The 18,672-nt window shown below is 38.1% G+C and overlaps 1 protein-coding gene across 1 annotated transcript; it reads left to right on the forward strand.

Annotated features, from left to right (window-relative positions):
* Nucleotides 1-7,306: 7,306 nt before the first annotated feature.
* LOC121735544 (zinc finger CCHC domain-containing protein 24-like) lies at nucleotides 7,307-18,672 on the forward strand. The gene is made up of 4 exons (XM_042126395.1): nucleotides 7,307-7,602; nucleotides 14,241-14,429; nucleotides 16,443-16,607; nucleotides 17,691-18,672. The coding sequence occupies exons 1-4, from the start codon at nucleotides 7,492-7,494 to the stop codon at nucleotides 17,802-17,804; spliced, it is 579 nt and encodes a 192-aa protein (XP_041982329.1). The 5' UTR covers nucleotides 7,307-7,491; the 3' UTR covers nucleotides 17,805-18,672.

Raw genomic sequence — 18,672 nt, forward strand, 5'->3', positions numbered from 1 at the left:
TGTTTTACCTTTGAGTTTTGTATATAAAGACAATAGAATTTTTATATAAAACTCAAAGGTGACTGACTGACATGGTGATCTATCAACGCACATCCCAAACCACTGGACCGATCGGGCTGAAATTTTGCATGCAGGTAGATGTTATGACGAAGGCGTCCGCTAAGAAAGGATTTTGATAAATTCCAACCCCTTATGTTATTAGGTTAGGCAAACCGAGCCGAGTGCCGACGCTTTACATTGAATTGGCGTAGCCCGACCAAATAAAGTAGGACCGCGTGAATCAATTTCAGAAGTACATCTGCTAAGTATCGAATGTGTCGGAGTGTACAGTCGGTCTATATTCTATTACGCTGTACCATTGAGCGGCAATGAAAGTGGGACTCGTTTTAATATCCGACACGACTGGGGTTGCCATATTGAGGATTTTTACTGAAATAATTCAAATTTTGTAGCAATAGTGATATATCTGCTATCACTATTGCTACAAAATTTGAATTATGAACGCGATAGGCGATAGCATGTCAAAAAGGGGTAGTAAACAGTTGATAGCGTCTCAAGGCTAAGGTAAATCTATACTAATATTATAAATGCGAAAGTATCTCTGTCTGTCTGTCTGTCTGTCTGTCTCGCTTTCACGCCAAAACTACCGAACCGATTGTTATGAAATTTTGTATACAGACAGTCTAAAGCCTGAGAAAGGACATAGGCTACTTTTTTTACTGAAAAAAGCGTTGTAAGGAGGTGAAAATGCGTAAATTTGTTCAAATTAAGTTAGTTTCAAAAATCTATAATAGATGGCGCCGTGCGTCTTCTACATAGCGCTAACGCTTGCCCAAAAGTATTTCTATAAGAGGTGGTATTATCTTACATTTACTTTTCGATTTTTTTGATTGTTATTTCTATATAACGTTATTTAATAAATCAGTACTTTATCTATGCAGTGACGTAACCTTAAACCTATCATTGATAAATAGTTTATGGGTAAAGTTGTATAATTGGGGGGCTAAATAAGCTTAAAAATTTGGCATAAAATATAAAGTTTAATTTTAAAAATTTAAATATTATGTGCACACTGCAAAGCTGTTTTGATTTAAGGGGTACCAGGGTTTTTTTATAAAAACTTTTGACACCAATTTGACACCAATTTTGTTGACATCGCGCGCTATAAACTGAAGTCCACGCGGACGAAGTCGCGGGCAACAGCTAGTAGTACATATAAATAATTACTGTGAATTGGGCAAGGTCCTCGCGGGACTGCGAGGGCGATCGCTTGCCCGACTTTTAGTTTAGAAGGTGCAAAGAAGAATATTTGGAAAATACGTACTCGATGTTCAAGCTGAATAATTTTTAATGTAATGACAAAATCTATCAAAAAGTAAACAAGTCAAAATATCATAAACTAAAGAGTACAAAATAATAAGGTTTTATAAAAGAAGTTTAACTATGTACACTAGTCACTACAACTGTATAGGACGCCCACAGTTTTAAGATCGCTCGACAAAAATAGAAGAGGATCGGGAAGTCGCGGTGTTTATTTTTTGGGGCAAGAATTGGGTGGGCAAGAAGTGGGTGCGCACGCAGTATTGGAAAATCCACTGATTTACTAGAGGTCTACCAGAATCTGATGGCTGGCTGAATTTATATATTTGCATGTTTAACACACAGAATCAGCCGCTATAAGGAAAAAAAAACGAATCAAAATGTTTTATTGCAATTACCCCGGTATTGCTAGAGTCAATTTACTTTCTCAATTTTTGCCATCAGATTCTGGTAGACCTATAATTATAACGATCAGACAGATCGTTGCTGGCAATGATATTCTATGTTACTAACGTAACTAGATTGGAAGTTTACGGTAGCAACGCGTTGCCACTTCGAAGATGCCTGCAGGCATATCTCACATACATAATGACATAACGAATATATGACTTGACATTGTCTTTTTAACAAAAAAGTGGTTACGCATTTCTGAGAATCTTTTGTAAGACACTGCTACTCTAGTATTTTAGAAACTCATTGGTTGCTGGTAACAGATCAATTGAAGAAACTGGAGGAGGCAGTCAATACAATGATGATTGCCTCCTCCAGTTTCTTCGAACGTTTTTTTTTTATGAAATAAGGGGGCAAACGAGCAAACGGGTCACCTGATGGAAAGCAACTTCCGTCGCCCATGGACACTCGCAGCATCAGAAGAGCTGCAGGTGCGTTGCCGGCTTTTTAAGAAGGAAAAGGGTAATAGGGGAGGGTAAGGATGGGAAGGGAAGAGAATAGGGGAGGATAGAGAAGGGAACTGGTCCTCCGGTAAACTCACTCACTCGGCGAAACACAGCACAAGCGCTGTTTCACGCCGGTTTTCTGTGAGAACGTGGTATTTCTCCGGTTGAGCCGGCCCATTCGTGCCTAAGCATGGCTCTGCCTCGTACGAAATCTTAAGTTTTGCTCGGCTTAAATAAGACTGTATAACAGGTCCATAAACTAGAGTTCACTAAATCCCCTAATTTTCCCATATTTTAAATGGGTACTATTCCGTGGTGAGTGGTATCCCCACGTCTCCAATCAGCTCAATTGGTGCGCGCGCGCTTAATTGAGCGCAACGAGCGAGCGGGACCCTCACCCGCTGCATACCGCCGTGACATTTTGTGACTTATGAATGAAATAATATAGACATCTATCATGATAGAACGATCTAGGTCTATAACTAATGATGCTCTTTGCTTCCTTGAAGTCAATTCATTTCATGGAAATACTAAAACGATTGCTGAATGTGAAAATATTATGTTTACCTCTCTCTCTGTCTATTACTTAGAAATAACATATTTTGCAGCAGACCAAACCCAGTTCCAGTCAATAGCCACGTTCTAAGGCCTAAACCACTAAACCACTGAGGCGTTACGCTATATTCTAGAAGGTTTGAGGCTCATGATAGTTGACCGATAATAATAATTATTAGAACTAGCTACATAATAATATAATGAAGGAAAATATCCAATAGGTAGCTTTTTCTGTCTCCAATCTTCATGTGTGTGTGTTGTGCTGTCAGCTGTGTGCCTTTGAATAAAGCTGTGTACATACACCATCATAGAGATTAGAGAGTAGAGACAGACAGCAGACGCATAGGCCGTATAGGCCGCGGTCTTACATGGGGCCCGGTAGATTTCGTACAGGCTGAAATAAAGTAGCCTACAATCATAAAAAAACATAAATTCGCATTGAGTTACTTACTTACTACGTACGTAGTACATACTTACATCTCAGTATAGATTCGGCACTGCTACTGACATACCTGCCATGGATTACGTTTACCACCTAAAAACATTAGTTTTCCTAGAAACTTATTTTGGTGTGGTTTTTGGACTTTGGTGACCCGAGAGTGAGACGTAATGCCCTAAGGAATGCTTAAGGACGGATTTTGTTTGCTTCTTCTGATGCCCCCTCAGACGTGATGCCGTAGGCAATATCCTTATTTGATTAAGGGCATTAAGATGTATGTACTACGTAGTACTTATACCTCAATGATTAAGGTTTAATCCGTCACTTGACACCGTCACAACACATAGAATACTTGCTTAAAATAATAAGTTATTCCCATGTTATTCCTACTTTTGTAAATGTCTAATCTTAATATATAAAAACTAGCTGTTGCCCGCGACTTCGTCCGCGTTAGTATAGTAGATCACGTCCTAAGTATTATATATTGTACAAAAATATTCAATGTACAGCATTGACTTTCCTACAATTTTATTGTATATAGATGTTCCGCGCGGCTTCGCTTGCGTAATTTAGGAATTTCTCGCGACCGTACATTTTTCCGCAAAAAAATAGCCTATGTCCCTTAACGTGGTCTATTCTTCATGTTTGCCAAATAACATAAAAATTGTTCCAGTATTTCTTAAGAATCTTAAGATAATAAGCAATTTCATATAATTTCCCCCGTTTTTTCCACATTTTCCTCTATTTCTTAGCTCCTATTAGTTGTAGAATAATAAAATATAGCCTATGGCCTTCTTTGATGCATAGGCTATCTAACACTGAAAAAATTTTTCAAATCGGACCAGTAGTTCCTAAGATTAGCGCGTTCAAATAAGCCCTTTCAAATAATTTCCCCCCGTTTTTTCCACACTTTCCTCTATTTCTTCGCTCCTATTAGTCTTAGCGTGATAAAATATGGCCTATAGCCTTCCTCGATCAATGGGCTATCTAACACTGAAAGAATTTTTTAAATCGGACCAGTAGTTCCTGAGATTAGCGCGTTCAAACAAACAAACAAACAAACAAACTAACAAACTCTGCAGAATTATAATATTAGTATAGATAAGTCGGGTTTTCCTTCCTGACGCTATAACTTCAGAACGCACGAACCGATTTCCACGGTTTTGCATTCGTTGGAAAGGTCTCGAGCTCCGTAAGGCTTATAGAAAAAAAAATTAGAAAAAACTTCAAGAGAAGAGCAGGAAAACAGGGAAAATCATTGTATGTCAAAACAATGTTTGCCGGGACAGCTAGTCATCTATTATAATATTATGCCACATTCAAAATACTAAGGCGATCACTCCGCTCGTTTCAATAATACCTCCTTTAACAAACTCTTAAAACAAAAGCACACTTAAAATAAACCGTAAATCACAAAACAAGAGTTCTCAGAACCGCCCGAGAACGCCCAATGAGTAATGTTAGAAAAATATTTCTCCTTCACAAGTGGGTTTAGTTCGCCACAAAAAACAGCTAAGCACGAGCCAGTGATATAGCCAGGGTTCCGTATGTGCCAATCTCTTTCATATTCTATGTTTTTTTAATGAAATAAGGGGGCAAACGAGCAAACGGGTCACCTGATGGAAAGCAACTTCCGTCGCCCATGGACACTCGCAGCATCAGCAAAGCTGCAGGTGCGTTGTCGACCTTTTAAGATATTAGGGGAGGGCAGGGTAAGGAAGGGAAAGGAAGGGAATAGGGGAGGAAACGGAAAAGGGTAGGGGATTGGGCCTCCGGTAAACTCACTCACTCGGCGAAACACAGCGCAAGCGCTGTTTCACGCCGGTTTTCTGTGAGAACGTGGTATTTCTCTGGTCGAGCCGGCCCATTCGTGCCGAAGCATGGCTCTCCCACGTATCATATTATTCTATGTTCATATTGTTGTGCCAGATGTGTCTCGGTAACATCTTTGCACTGAAATTCATTCATCGCGCGGAAAAGTACAGTATCCCGAGATGAAAACCTTTTTATGTCTTTTAAAGGCACTCTAAAGAAATTTATACTAAATATTATCCAAATTGGTTAATGCGTAATAGCCAACACAAATATCACACATTTACTTCTGTGATTTGGAAGAATAATTAATATATTTTACTCACTAGATGACGCCCGCAACTCCGTTGCGTCAAAATTCGTTTATGGCGCGGGAACCGTACATTTTTTCGTGATAAAAACTATCCTATGTCCTTTCCCGGGACTCAAAGTATCTCCATGCCAAATTTCAGCAAAATCGGTTCAGCGGTTCGCGCGTGAAGAGGTAACAGACAGACAGACAGACGGACAGACAGACAGACACACTTTCGCATTTATAATATTAGTATGGATATGGATTTCCCTTTGTAACTGCGAACTATTTACATCCGTTGTAATACTGAATAACTGAACTAAACTTTTAGCAACACGTTTAAAAGTTTTAAAGAGTTTTTCATTACTCTACTGAACCCTAAATCCAGAAAGATTTATTATTACGTTATTTATCGCATACTTCATATTGGTGATGAAGAGGTTTGACCAAAACAATATTCTCAAAGAATTCATTGTAACTTAGTAATGTCAGCTTATTCTTCAACGTTACTATAATATTAAGCTGCCGAGTTGAGTATCTCAATCTGACGACCTCTGTGGCTCAGTTGATGGGCTGTTGGTGGCTCAAGCCAGGGGTCGCGGGTTCGAATCCCGCCGACCGAACAAAAAGTTTTCAAAGTTCCTGGGTCATGGATGTGTATTAAATATGTGTATAATATAATAAAAATCTTAAACATATGTATAGTCTAAAAGTATTAAATATATTTTCGTTGTCTGGTACCTGTAACACAAGTCCTTTAGGTACTTAGCACGGTGCCAGACTGACGTGGTGTGAAGCGTCCATAGACATTATTATTATTATTAATCTAAGTAAGTAAACGCTATAGATACTTGATTATATTCAGGCGTAAAGTTATAAAATGTTACCATATAGTTTTTATATTGAGAACCTACATAAACAAAATCAATAATTATATTATGCTCGCAGTCATAAAATATAAAATAATTACAAACGAAAATCACTAAACACTGTTGCATTGATTCCCTGTACCATGCAGCAAAATGAAAGTATCGTAAGAGTCTCGTGGTACAGAGGCTGAACGAAAATATTGCTCCAAGGAGTCCGGAGGGAGCGCCCACATGTTCCCTAGTGATGTACACGTCTGAAAGTTCAAGACTATCGATAAATTTATTAAATTTTTAAGTCGCGGTATTTGTAACCAAAGACTTCTATTTAATCTTAAATAGAATTCTTCGTTTGTAACCGACAACGAAGATGGCAGAAGGAATATTTTTTCTACATGATTGAAGCGTGGGGCTATCTGGATCTGGAAAGAGTGCATAGATTCATATTATAGAGGCCTGGATATTGCGCCAAGTTTGTTTATCGCGAGGGAACCATACATTTATCCGGTTAAAAAGTATTCTATGTCATTTCCCGGGACTCAAAGTATCACCACACCAAATTTCAGCAAAATCGGTTCAGCGGGTAGATCGTGTAGAGGTTACAGACATACACACAGATTTATAATATCAGTAAGTAAGTATGGATAGAATACATTACTTTGGGTTCAAGGAAAGTTTTTAGCATTTAATTACAAATTGATAAAATATAAAAATAATTACAATGTCTGTTTTGAGGGTATTTCAAATGTTGCCTGGTATGAAGTTACAATGCAGTTATACTGTAAATTTATATAATTTAAAAATAACTATTTATTTCTTTTACCTTTATCTAACTAGTTAAATGCCGAGCTTTGTGAGGGCTCGCGTCGTCACATCTTGACGGATTGATGATAACAACTTATAAATAAAAATTACTATGTTAAAGCACAAATCAATAGGCGTGATAGTTTTTCCGTAAAGTATACCACACAATGTATACATTGTGGGATATACTAGGGCTCGCTTCGCTCGCCCTGATAAATTGAAACTGACTGAAAGTTCTAGCACAGACAAAATTGCTGACTTTAACGAAAACCTTATCGAAAATATAAATTCGATATTCCATCCCTAGTCCCTACGCCATCTCCCGTCTTAAGGAGCAGTCACGAGCGAGCCGGCGCGTACGCATCCCGCGTCCAAAAATACACGCACCCGGCCAACTCATGTAAAACCGGGCTCGAAGCATCGATATTCCAATTTCGAATTTCAGATTTTTTAATTTTTGACAGTTATTTTTTTTTATTCCAAGAAAAGTGTTGTGTTACCGATGTAATGTCACCGACGGCCATCGCGGGGGAACTGCCCCAGTGGTGCGGCAACATCGACAGCTGCCCCCAGGCGCTGCTGGGCTGGCTCTACCTGGTAGACGAGAAGAACGATAAGGTATTTTCGTCGGCAAGGTTGGGAGATAGTTTAATTGTAATCGAAATTAGCCGCGGCTTAGTTATAATTATACGACTGAAAATGTTTCATAATGTAAGTAGTTGAGCTGATGATGATTTGTAATTAGTTTTATTGAACTAAATTTGTTTTAGAGATGCAAAGCGACTTCTATATTTACTGAAATAGAATTAGTTTGCAAGCTTTATTTAATGCGATAAGGCATAGCTCTATCCTCTTATAAGAAAGAAACATTAAATTAATAAATTCTTTAAATTTCAAGGAACTTTAAAACGAAATTAGTACTTAAGTAATAACATGATGTCAAGGGAAAGGATAAAAACATAATATGAATATGTCCCACCCTATCCACTAAAAAAATCTACAGTATAGAATCATAGAATGTTGTATAGAATAATATTGACAAAAAAAACCTAAAAAATCGACCAAGTGCGAGTCGGACTCGCGCAGGAAGGGTTTCCGTACTGTTATAGAGCAAACATAGACCAAAAATTGTGTTTTTGTATGGGAGCCCCCCTTAATTTTTTTATTTTATTTTAATATTATTCTTAAATATTGAAGTAGACATATAATTAAGGCCTTTGTGAAAATATCAAGTGCCTACCTGTTGCCATTATTGATATCGAGCAAAAAAGGGCCAAAAAAATCACGTTTGTTGTATGGGAGCCCCCTTTAAATATTTATTTTATTTTGTTTTTAGTATTTGTTGTTATAGCGGCAACAGATATACACAATCTGTGAAAATTTCAGAACTCTAGCTATAGCGGTTCTTGAGATACGGCCTGGAGACAAACAGACGGACAGACAGACATCGAAGTGTCATGAATAGGGTCCCGTTTTCACCCTTTGGGAACGGGACCCTAAATAATATTCCTGACTCCTGAGCAACATCTTAAAAATCTGTCAATCTCCCATCTGCATAGGAATCGACTTATCTGGTAGTACTATAATATTATGGAATCGTATTTTTTCTAACGATAATAAAAACAGATAATATCGTCACAAATCCAAAAAAGTTTTTAGAAAAATAAAAAGTACCACTGACAAAAGCATTTAAAAAACAACAAAATATGTGCACAATTTACGGTTGTAAACAAAACAATTGTACAAATAAAGCCAATTTGAACATGTGTCCAACAGCAGCTATGCTGGTCGCTTTCTTATTTTTCTATACCCAACTGTTGCCCGGACAGTAAAAAGCATAAATTTTGTGTTTTTAAAAGGGTGTTTTAATGTTTTTTCAAGTGCTAAACAAGTCTTAGTTAAAATTTGAGTTTGTAAAATTGGCATAATGGCTCGTTCGCTTCGCTGACTAAATGTTAGCATCAAACTTTTATAATAATAATTTATTATAGGTAAAAACTAAAACTTTTAATTAAGTAAGTATATTTTTTTCAATCAAAAAATTATAGTATAGTTTTTATCGATGTGAAAACAATAAGGCAATGGTTAGGCTGGGTACGTAATAATTACTTTAATTCGTTTATTATACAGAACTCCAAATTATAAACTAAAATCTGTCAAGTCTTAATCTTATTATAATTTATAAGGCCAAGCTGTAAACATAACACCAACTTTTATGGAGTGTTTTTCTTAGAATAATTGATGTTATGTTATACTTCTCGTATCATTTATGTTATGTTCCACAGGCTCATGTGACGACATAAAGTGTATAAACCAGTGTTAATGCATTGGTTCAGATTGCTATAACTATCGTAGAATTAAAATTTGTTAAGTAGAGAACATCAGATCAAAATATAAAAGTTTAAATAGAGTTTTACGAACACCAAAATGATGCTGATTTTTCATAAATCCTATGCTGCCTAACGCACCAATAGTCGATAAATCGAATCAAAAAATTTGTCCCAAACTATTGTAGTTCTATAGAGTGTTACAAATCTTAGCTACTTTTACAGTGAACTCTTTATGAAGGAAACACACACCTCAACTCTTAATTTTGTTACACCCTGTATACAATATTCGACGTGAATGCATAAAAGTATCAAAAGCAAAAATCTCAAACCAGCTAGAGGACACGGCAAGCTTCGACAGCAGTCGACGGCAGCCGTCAACTGCCGTCGACAATAGTGCCGTTCGTCTGTAAGAAGCCGTAGTAGAGTCCAGTCAGAGCACGTTTTCGTACATTGACCTTGTTTATTTCAGTTACTCTAGTTATGAGAACTTTCTATGGCTAAACAAGAAGAATTCTTCATTTATAGAGCTTCGCTCATGTTGGTAGAGCTTTTTCATTCTGTTTATAGAAACAGAATGGAAAAAGCTATACCTAAAACAAAAAAAAATCTTGTAAGAAATAAGACGTATTTTTTCGTCCATTAACTGATATGTTTTTTTTTTCTGCATTCCCTTTTTTCTCTAAATAGGAATAAAGGGAAAATGTCCTATTTAATATAGCCTTTTATGTTACATATACTATAAGCTGCCAGAAAATTTTCTTCTATTCTCTACTGTTTTACCAAACTCCCGAACTACTTACTAAGCTAGGGAATTTCTGGCTGGTATTTAGTAGTGAGTAGTAACTGTTTCGAATTAGGAGTCAGCAGGAAACCACGCGCTGCACGGTGCACATGTTACTCCAATATAACTCTATTATTAGCGCTACCTGTTTGGTTCATATCACTTGTTGGTGGCTTATTAAAGTTCATCTGAACTTACGTGCATGGATTGCATGGAATGAACGCACTAGAGGAGGATGCGAAGATAAATCCATACTTACTCATCTATACTAATATTATAAATGCGAAAGTTTGTCAGTCTGTCGGTCTGTCTGTCTATCTGTCTATCTGTCTGTTACCTCTTCACGCCCAAACCGCTGGACCGATTTTGCTGAAATTTGGCATGGAGATACTTTGAGTCCCGGGAAAGGACATAGGATACTTTTTGTTCCGAAAAAATGTACGGTTCCCGCGCGATAAACGAGTTTTGGCGCAACTTACATTACAAAAAAGTATACTCGTATCTTACTCGTATTATAAATTCGACAGTGTGTCTGTCTGTCTGTTACCTCTTCACGCCCAAACCGCTGAACCGATTTTGCTGAAATTTGATATGGACAAACAAATTATGTGCACATTAAGATTAAAATGAATACAAACGGACTTACGCACATTCGGTGTCGGAGCTCAAAGCGATCATCAGATGTCACCGCATCACATCCGGCCAAATGTTTGTTGGGATGTTTTTACACGCACAAACACTTACGCACAGATTGTAAAGTTATAGTGACCTAAGTCTTTGGAGTTGCTGTGGTAATTTTGATAATGTTTTTTTAACTTGCTTTGAATGCACTCGAAAACTATTAGGCTGATTTTTATAAGAATTAGGAGCCATTAAAATAATTGATAGAAATATACCCAGAATCGAAAGAAAATAATTGGCTATTGTTGTGTCACCAACAGAGCAGGCTTTAAAATACTTTTACAGGAGTTAAGCAAAGAATCATAGTAGGTAGAGGCACAGCCACAGTATTACAATATTGTGGCACAGTAGAGGGACATGTCAATCAGTCTTAACTTTGCGATTCCTAAAACAGCTTTAGCATGTCCCTCGGGCTCTCTGTGATCATATCAGAGGCTTCGTGGTTGGATACCGCTGTCGATCCTGTTGATACAGAAAATACAGCGGTGGAAATGTTTGGTGGCCCAAAGCTCTATTAAAAAAAGGTACAGAGTAGAAAAAGGGGTCGGCTCATAAGTACCCATTGTCGATTGAGTTTTTGTACCAACTTTGGAAGACAGCTCGGGACTCTTTTTATGGTCATAAAACATATTATGACCGCCAAATTGCCAACCCATCAGTATCTGGCAAAGCGGCAACGTCGAGTTCCAATAACTCATACAGTGGGAGGTTAAATGTGGGAGATAATTTATTTTATTGCAAACACAATAAACTATTTTTAAACTATTATTTTTGATATTCACCACGTGTGGTATATATAGTACTAATAAATTTTATAACGCTAGAAAAATGTGTTTGTTGACTTTTTGCGCGATAGCCATGACATGTTTCCAGGAGTAGCCTTAAATCGACTCTACATTTGCTTTCCTTCTGTCACTGAAGTTCTTATATTTCTGTCCTGAAATTATGTCTGAAGAGACGAGTGGATAGGAGTTCTTAGTTTATATTTAAGCCTATGTTATTTCCTGAGATCGTATCTAAGTATATTTTATGGTCTTTTATGGCTAAAAATAAGGCTAGAAATATTTCTAAAGTTTCCTGGCTGTTAATCTATTTAGCGCTTTTGATTGGCTAACATTAAAAAATCTATCACTAAAACACCAACAAATAAACAACGCAGTTGAGTAAGTTATATTAGATAAACTTCTATGAAAAAAAACTGAGAATTAATTATAGGTCATACGACTAGGATTTACTTTCAGTCAAAGCGTAAAAGCGAAGTTAATTATTTTTGAGGTTATTTTTACGTGATAACTGACAAAATCTTTACGCACATACTGAGTCACGGCGTCAACGCACGCGTTACAAAATTGGAACGAATTATAATTCTTTAAACAGATGCGCGGGCACGCACCAATCAGTGCTCATTGCTAAGAGTTTTGCCGCCATTATTTGTCTAGCGTTCGACGATCAAAAATTACAGTTGCTAGTGTCTATCAATATTATATTTAACTTTCAGGGATTACTCTGAGTTCTGACTCATTACTACACGCAGGTGCCTCGTTTCAGTAGTATGCGGTCTTTAAGAGGATACACCAGGGGCTAGAGAAATGAAAAAAAAGTGTAATATATATAGCTGTCTCCCTTACCTCAAGCCTATACCGCAGAACGCAATACGACTGCAGAAAATCAACGATTCGTTGTCCCCTGATTCCTTCTCCAAAACTTAACCGATTTAAGTACTTTTTTCATCAAAGATTAAAGAAAGGCTTGAGCTATGTTCCTATGTTTTATTTTTTTTGTATAATCTAGCCAAATCGGTTTTCTGGACGTTTGAACACGACGGAAAATCTGGCCATATTTTTGGGTTTTGAACGTATGTATCTTATTTAATAATTAAATTATGAAGAAAAAGAAAACATAGGGATATCGTATTAGTGGCCGTAGATATTCAGGAAAAAAATTATAACTCTACTAGCATTATCCAGGGAGGAAACAGGGGACAACGTTTGTATGGAAAAAAGGGCGGTGTGGACTCCTCTTAACATTTACGCAAAGACAATTGGCACTCAATCTTCAATTACTACAATATTTTAAATACATACATACTTCATTTTTTGTTAAAAAGGCAAGCAATTAAAGGTGATTTACATTCATAATATGTTAGTAGCGCCAGCTAGTGCCTAAACACATTAGGCCGAAGTTACGCGGCGGAAATTCCGCATGATTACGTCCGCAATGTCAAACGCATGCAATATACGGACGGAACGCGACGGAATAGTGTGTCATCGGTAATTTAAAATATATTGCGGGCGTGATCATGCGGAATTTCCGCCGCGTAACTTCTGCCTAGTGTGTTTAGACACTTACACTAAATTCCGGTGTTAAATTATAAACATGACCAACTTCCAGTATCTATTAGCTCTACCATGGTCCATGAGTTGAAAGCTATAGTTTTTATCGACACTCGATACCGAATCCGTAAATCGAGTATCGATTATTACTTAGGTTTAAACTCATGGTAGAGCTACCTGGTGCCTGCTACTGTATCAACTATCAATGTAATAACTAATAAGCAGTAACCAACACATTGTAAATTTCTGGTCAAAATCATATCAAAGAGTTTCGTGGTTGGTTACGACTGTTGATCCCGGCGACACAGGAGTTGCAGTGGTGGGAATGTGTAGTGGGCACCCCCTAACACCGACTGCCCGAGGCCGAGCGATCGGTGCGGCGCGGCGTTGCCGTACATCTTCGGCAAAGCGTTTATGTGCGTGCGACTAGACGTATGCGAATTATAATTGCATAAGTTGATAAAACAGCTATGCAATAGATTTTTTTTTTTTTTATGATATAAGGGGGCAAACGAGCAAACGGGTCACCTGATGGAAAGCAACTTCCGTCACCCATAGACACTCGCAGCATCAGAAGAGCTGCAGGTGCGTTGCCGGCCTTTTAATAGGGAATAGGGAAACAAGAGAGGGTAGGGAAGGGAAGGGAATAGGGGAGGGTATGGAAGGGAATAGGGTAGGGGATTGGGCCTCCGGTAAACTCACTCACTCGGCGAAACACAGCGCAAGCGCTGTTTCACGCCGGTTTTCTGTGAGGACGTGGTATTTCTCCGGTCGAGCCGGCCCATTCGTGCCGAAGCATGGCTCTCCCACGTACAAAAATTTTCCAAAAATTTTCCGCGGCAGTATCCGAGTGCCACATGTATTTTTACATCCTGTTTATGCATTCTTTTTTGTATGTACCATCGAGGAAGTTGATTCCTATGCAATTGACAGACCAACGTTATTTGGTCGAATATGTCAATTCAATGTTAATTGTCAGCTGGGTTTGACGTAACGCGACCAAACTACTTAGGTCCCCGATTTGCATAGGAGTCAACTTCTCTGATAGTACTTATATATTTAAACCAGAATTACTCAACCTTTTAAAAGCATAATTTTTCCACATTTTGACCATGTATTTCACCTTTCCAGTGGGTGCCCGGCTCAGTATGGGGGCCTCTGCCGACGGCGGCGCCGGGCTCCGCGCAGTCCGACGACACTGCCTCGCTGGCAGAACAGCTGCTGGCGCTGTCCCTCCGCCGCCCCCCGCGCCCTCCCCCACCAGCCTACATGTGCCATCTGTGCTTCAAGAAGGGACACTATATTGGGGATTGCCCGAAGGTCAGTACTACACTACTCCTAGAACCGTATAATATGTACCATCGAGGAAATTGATTCTTAGGCAGTTGACGGACCTACGTCATTTGGTCGGCTTATGTCAATTCAATGTTAGCTGTGATCGGTCGGATGGGTTTGACTTAACGCGACCAAATTACTTAGGTCCGCCACCTGCCTAGGAATCAAATACTATCATACATATGCGTATAACAAACTTTTGCTCAGGAGATAAGGAGACAAGCGGTAATTACGTGTCTTGCCAGTTTCGCGACAGCAATGCAACAGGTATCTGTCTGTCAGAAATTTTCTATGCAAAATTTTTGATAAACATTTATATTATATAACGCCTGTTGCATTGCTGTCGCAAGATGTGTAGTTGTCCTGCGTGTTGATTCCACGTTGACTACTGTTCGATTCGAGTTTGGATAGGACATAGTAAAATTTTACTATGACTGTGTCTTGTGAGTACCGATTATAGTCAGTGCCAAATGAGGTGTTGATGAGAGTTTATTGTATACTTTTATTTAGGACATTTGAAATAGTTATAAAGTATTTTGATTCTGAAAATTATTAATTTTATTTGGTAGTACTCTACCAGACTCTATCATCAACTTTGTTATTTACGTCATTATCCACATAAAGCGGTCTATAATTGATAAAAGGAAATATTCCATTTTCAAACAAAATACAAATTTTCCATAACCGACGAAACGAAAACATTTCTGTTTGAACACATTCGCCGCGGTCGGCTTCAGACTATTTCAGCGGCAGCCCAATAGGCAGGCTGCCAAAATATATAATGCAGGTTATTTTTATAATTCTTACTATTGAATAATTTATTCTATACACGGGAGAAGCTAGTACCCGTAACGCCAGTTTAAGAACAAAACTATCATATCTTGCAAGATTGGAAGAGTTCAAAAAGATTCTTAAGAACCCTCTTCAAATCGGCCCTGGACTTGGCCTATTAAATACTACGAATAATATGCACGTCTTTATATTTAATATTAATTATTAAAATTTTAATCACCTCCATTTGTTAATCTTGGGTCATTCGATTTACGAATACTTAGGTATCATATGAATGGGCCTCTGTGAAAATTTTCGTCCCAGTCATTTTAGTTGTTTATGATATAAATGGGAATAGGTACCTTTACCTTAAAGATATAAACACAGCGTTCTCAAATAACAAAGTTACTGATTGAAATTCATATCTTTGTATCATCTATTGAGGCCAGAGTAACCTATGTGCGATAAGTGGAAAAGCACGCTCCTTGTCCACAAGTTTGATATGATAAATCGTACAAACCACAGCTTTATTTGATATTGGCACAATGACGCTTTGTTTTGAATAAACTGCAATCGTAGTCTTTAGTCCGAACTCGGGACTATTCGCGCTGGAATTGCAAATTTGCAACTCACAAAGCAAAATACAAATTCACAAGACGTATAATTCGTTTAAAAACGAACGAAAATTAATAATATTAACCATGTATATATTATGTCTATGATATTAACACAATAGAAGATGTCTAACAAATTCTCTTAATTCGACAGTTCACTGTCGAAATGATTTTGACTATATTCGATTTTTAACTTGCTTTGGACATACAGTCTCTACTCTGGCACATCAAACGTCTTCGCACCAATTACCAACAATAAACTTTGTGACGTGGGATAGCCATGGGTCGGCTCGACCGGAGAAATACCACGGGCTCACAGAAAACCGGCGTGAAACAGCGCTTGCGCTGTGTTTCGCCGAGTGAGTGAGTTTACCGGCCGGAGGCCCAATCCCCTACCCTTTTCCCTTCCCTACCCTCCCCTATTTCCTTCCCTACCCTCCCCTATCCCCTTCCCAACCCTCCCCTATTACCCTATTCCCTCTTAAAAGGCCGGCGACGCACCTACAGCTCTTCTGATGCTGCGTGTGTCGAACCCGTTTGCTCGATTGCCCCCTTATTTCATAAAAAAAATATATATACCTGCCAATTTTAACACCATCTTCGTCAATTCCAGGCACGTCCTAAAGGCGAGGGTCTGACGCCATACCAAGGCAAGAAGCGGTGCTTCGGCGAGTACAAGTGTCCGAAGTGCAAGCGCAAGTGGATGAGCGGCAACTCATGGGCCAACAACGGCCAGGACTGCATCAAGTGTGGGATCAATGTCTTCCCACATAAACAGGTATGGCCTTTATGTGATTAGACTTCAGCTTTAGGTCCAATTTCACCACCGTCTGTTAGTGTTAACAGCTTCCCATCGCGGGTATCGCAGACACAATAGATTTTCAATTGTTATGCGGCAGCCGGCTGCCGCTTGGGGATTGATGGGTTAAAATGTTACGCCTTCTCCTCCATTCATATTATGAAAAAAAGAAAGCGGTAACGTGATACTAATTTGAGCAATAACTTTAACAGTCGCTGGTGAAATTGGGCCTTAGCTAATTTTGACTAATTACGTCTACGTGTAGATCATAGTAGTGGGTATTTACAGCTTAAGTTTCGGCCACTTTTGGACAAAATAATGATGAATGTTGGAGTGTGTACAGACATTAGAAAGCATTCTCGTCTCCAAACTGCAAAGTGGCCGTTTCTCACTGGCTTCTAAGTTTTTTGAAAGGAGTTCTATTCAACAACCTTTTTGATTGTCAAAATTTTACTGCAGCCAGCGCTACTGTCAAAATCTATAAACTGGCATTAGCAGCTCATTGTAGCCCAAGTTAGAGGCTGCATCGATAGAGGCTGCATGTCAACTTCCTTATATTCCATCCCGATAGGATGGAACATAAAGAAGTTGACACTCTTGGTACTTGCTAGATAAATATAAAATATAAATAAATAAAATATCTTTTTATTCAAAATGGGTATCATGATACACTTTTTGAAAGTCGTAGAAAGGACGAAGAAACTACGATGCCTACCACCGGTTCGGGAACTACCCCGCCGAGAAGAACCAGTGTAAAAAACTCGCACCGGGCCATCTTTTACTAAAAAAATGAAAAATTACAATTTTAAAATAAAATAATATAAGTACATAAAAATGTTATGGCTTACAGCTATGTAACAAAAATAAAAGAAAAGTAATCTGCATTCAGCCAATTCCTAAGGTGTGCTGTCCTCAATGAAATCACTGCGGAGGGGATGTTTGCTGATGCTTTAAAGATGAAAAAAATACTACGATCCTTCGTGAAATTTTCATGATATGCTCTTTACAACCTTTACATTCCATCTATGGCAAGGATTAACAGCTTTCTTCGTATAATTTCAGAGGCCTCTGGAGAAGCCAGACGGGCTGGACGTGAGTGACCAGTCCAAGATCCACCCCCAGCATCTCTGCCAGAAGTGCCGCACCCTGGGCTACTACTGCCGACGCGAGTACTAGCAGTTAGCACCCTTCATTACGCGCACATTTTAAAAGGATGCAACGAGCCGCATTTTTTAGGGCTATTGCCAGTGAAAATTAATGGGAATTGCGGATCAATTACCCAAGAGTAACATTCATTTACAGTCACAGTTACCTACAAGTAACTTAAATTTACAATTTTAAAGATGACATTTTTATTTGACTCGATTTTATAACAGAAAGCAGTCGCAGAACATAAGTGGTACATAACCGACTTTAAGTGGTAAATTAAGTGAAAAATTAAACAAAATAATAATAAAAAGAAAAACACCTCTCTTTTATGTACTCATTTAAAGTCGTGGCTATTATCATTATTACTATTTAAACACTTTTGGAGACATTTTTTGGAGTAGATACCCGGGGTATTGCTGTACTTACGCGATAGGTGGGACCGAGCGATCGCGCGATGTCGAATTCGCGTAAGTCGGAGTTCAACTTTGCTTATAAACACATATAAAATACGTTTCATAGGGACCAGAGTCTACAGAAAACAATCATTTAGAAGAAAAATATTAAATGAAAAATGCTGTCAAATGAAACAATTTACATTGCTATAAATAAAGTAACCTAAACCAAAGTTATTTTGGTGTCGAAGCCTTCAGATATTCTAATAATGTTGCCTGAACAGTTTGTTTAATGTCTTGCTCATGCTTACGCATTTCTATAAGTTCATCAATTATTATTAGGTCTGGATTGTGTAAATCTAGAAATTCTAGATTAAATGTCCTCGTCATTGACCTCTAAATGTATTTTTTGTTCATCAATTATTGTTAGGGCTGGATTGTGTAAATCTATAAATTCTAGATTAAATGTCATCGTCATTGACCTCTAAATGTATTTTTATTAA

Source organism: Aricia agestis, chromosome 17 (genome assembly GCF_905147365.1).
Source record: "Aricia agestis chromosome 17, ilAriAges1.1, whole genome shotgun sequence".
Lineage (NCBI taxonomy): Eukaryota > Metazoa > Arthropoda > Insecta > Lepidoptera > Lycaenidae > Aricia > Aricia agestis.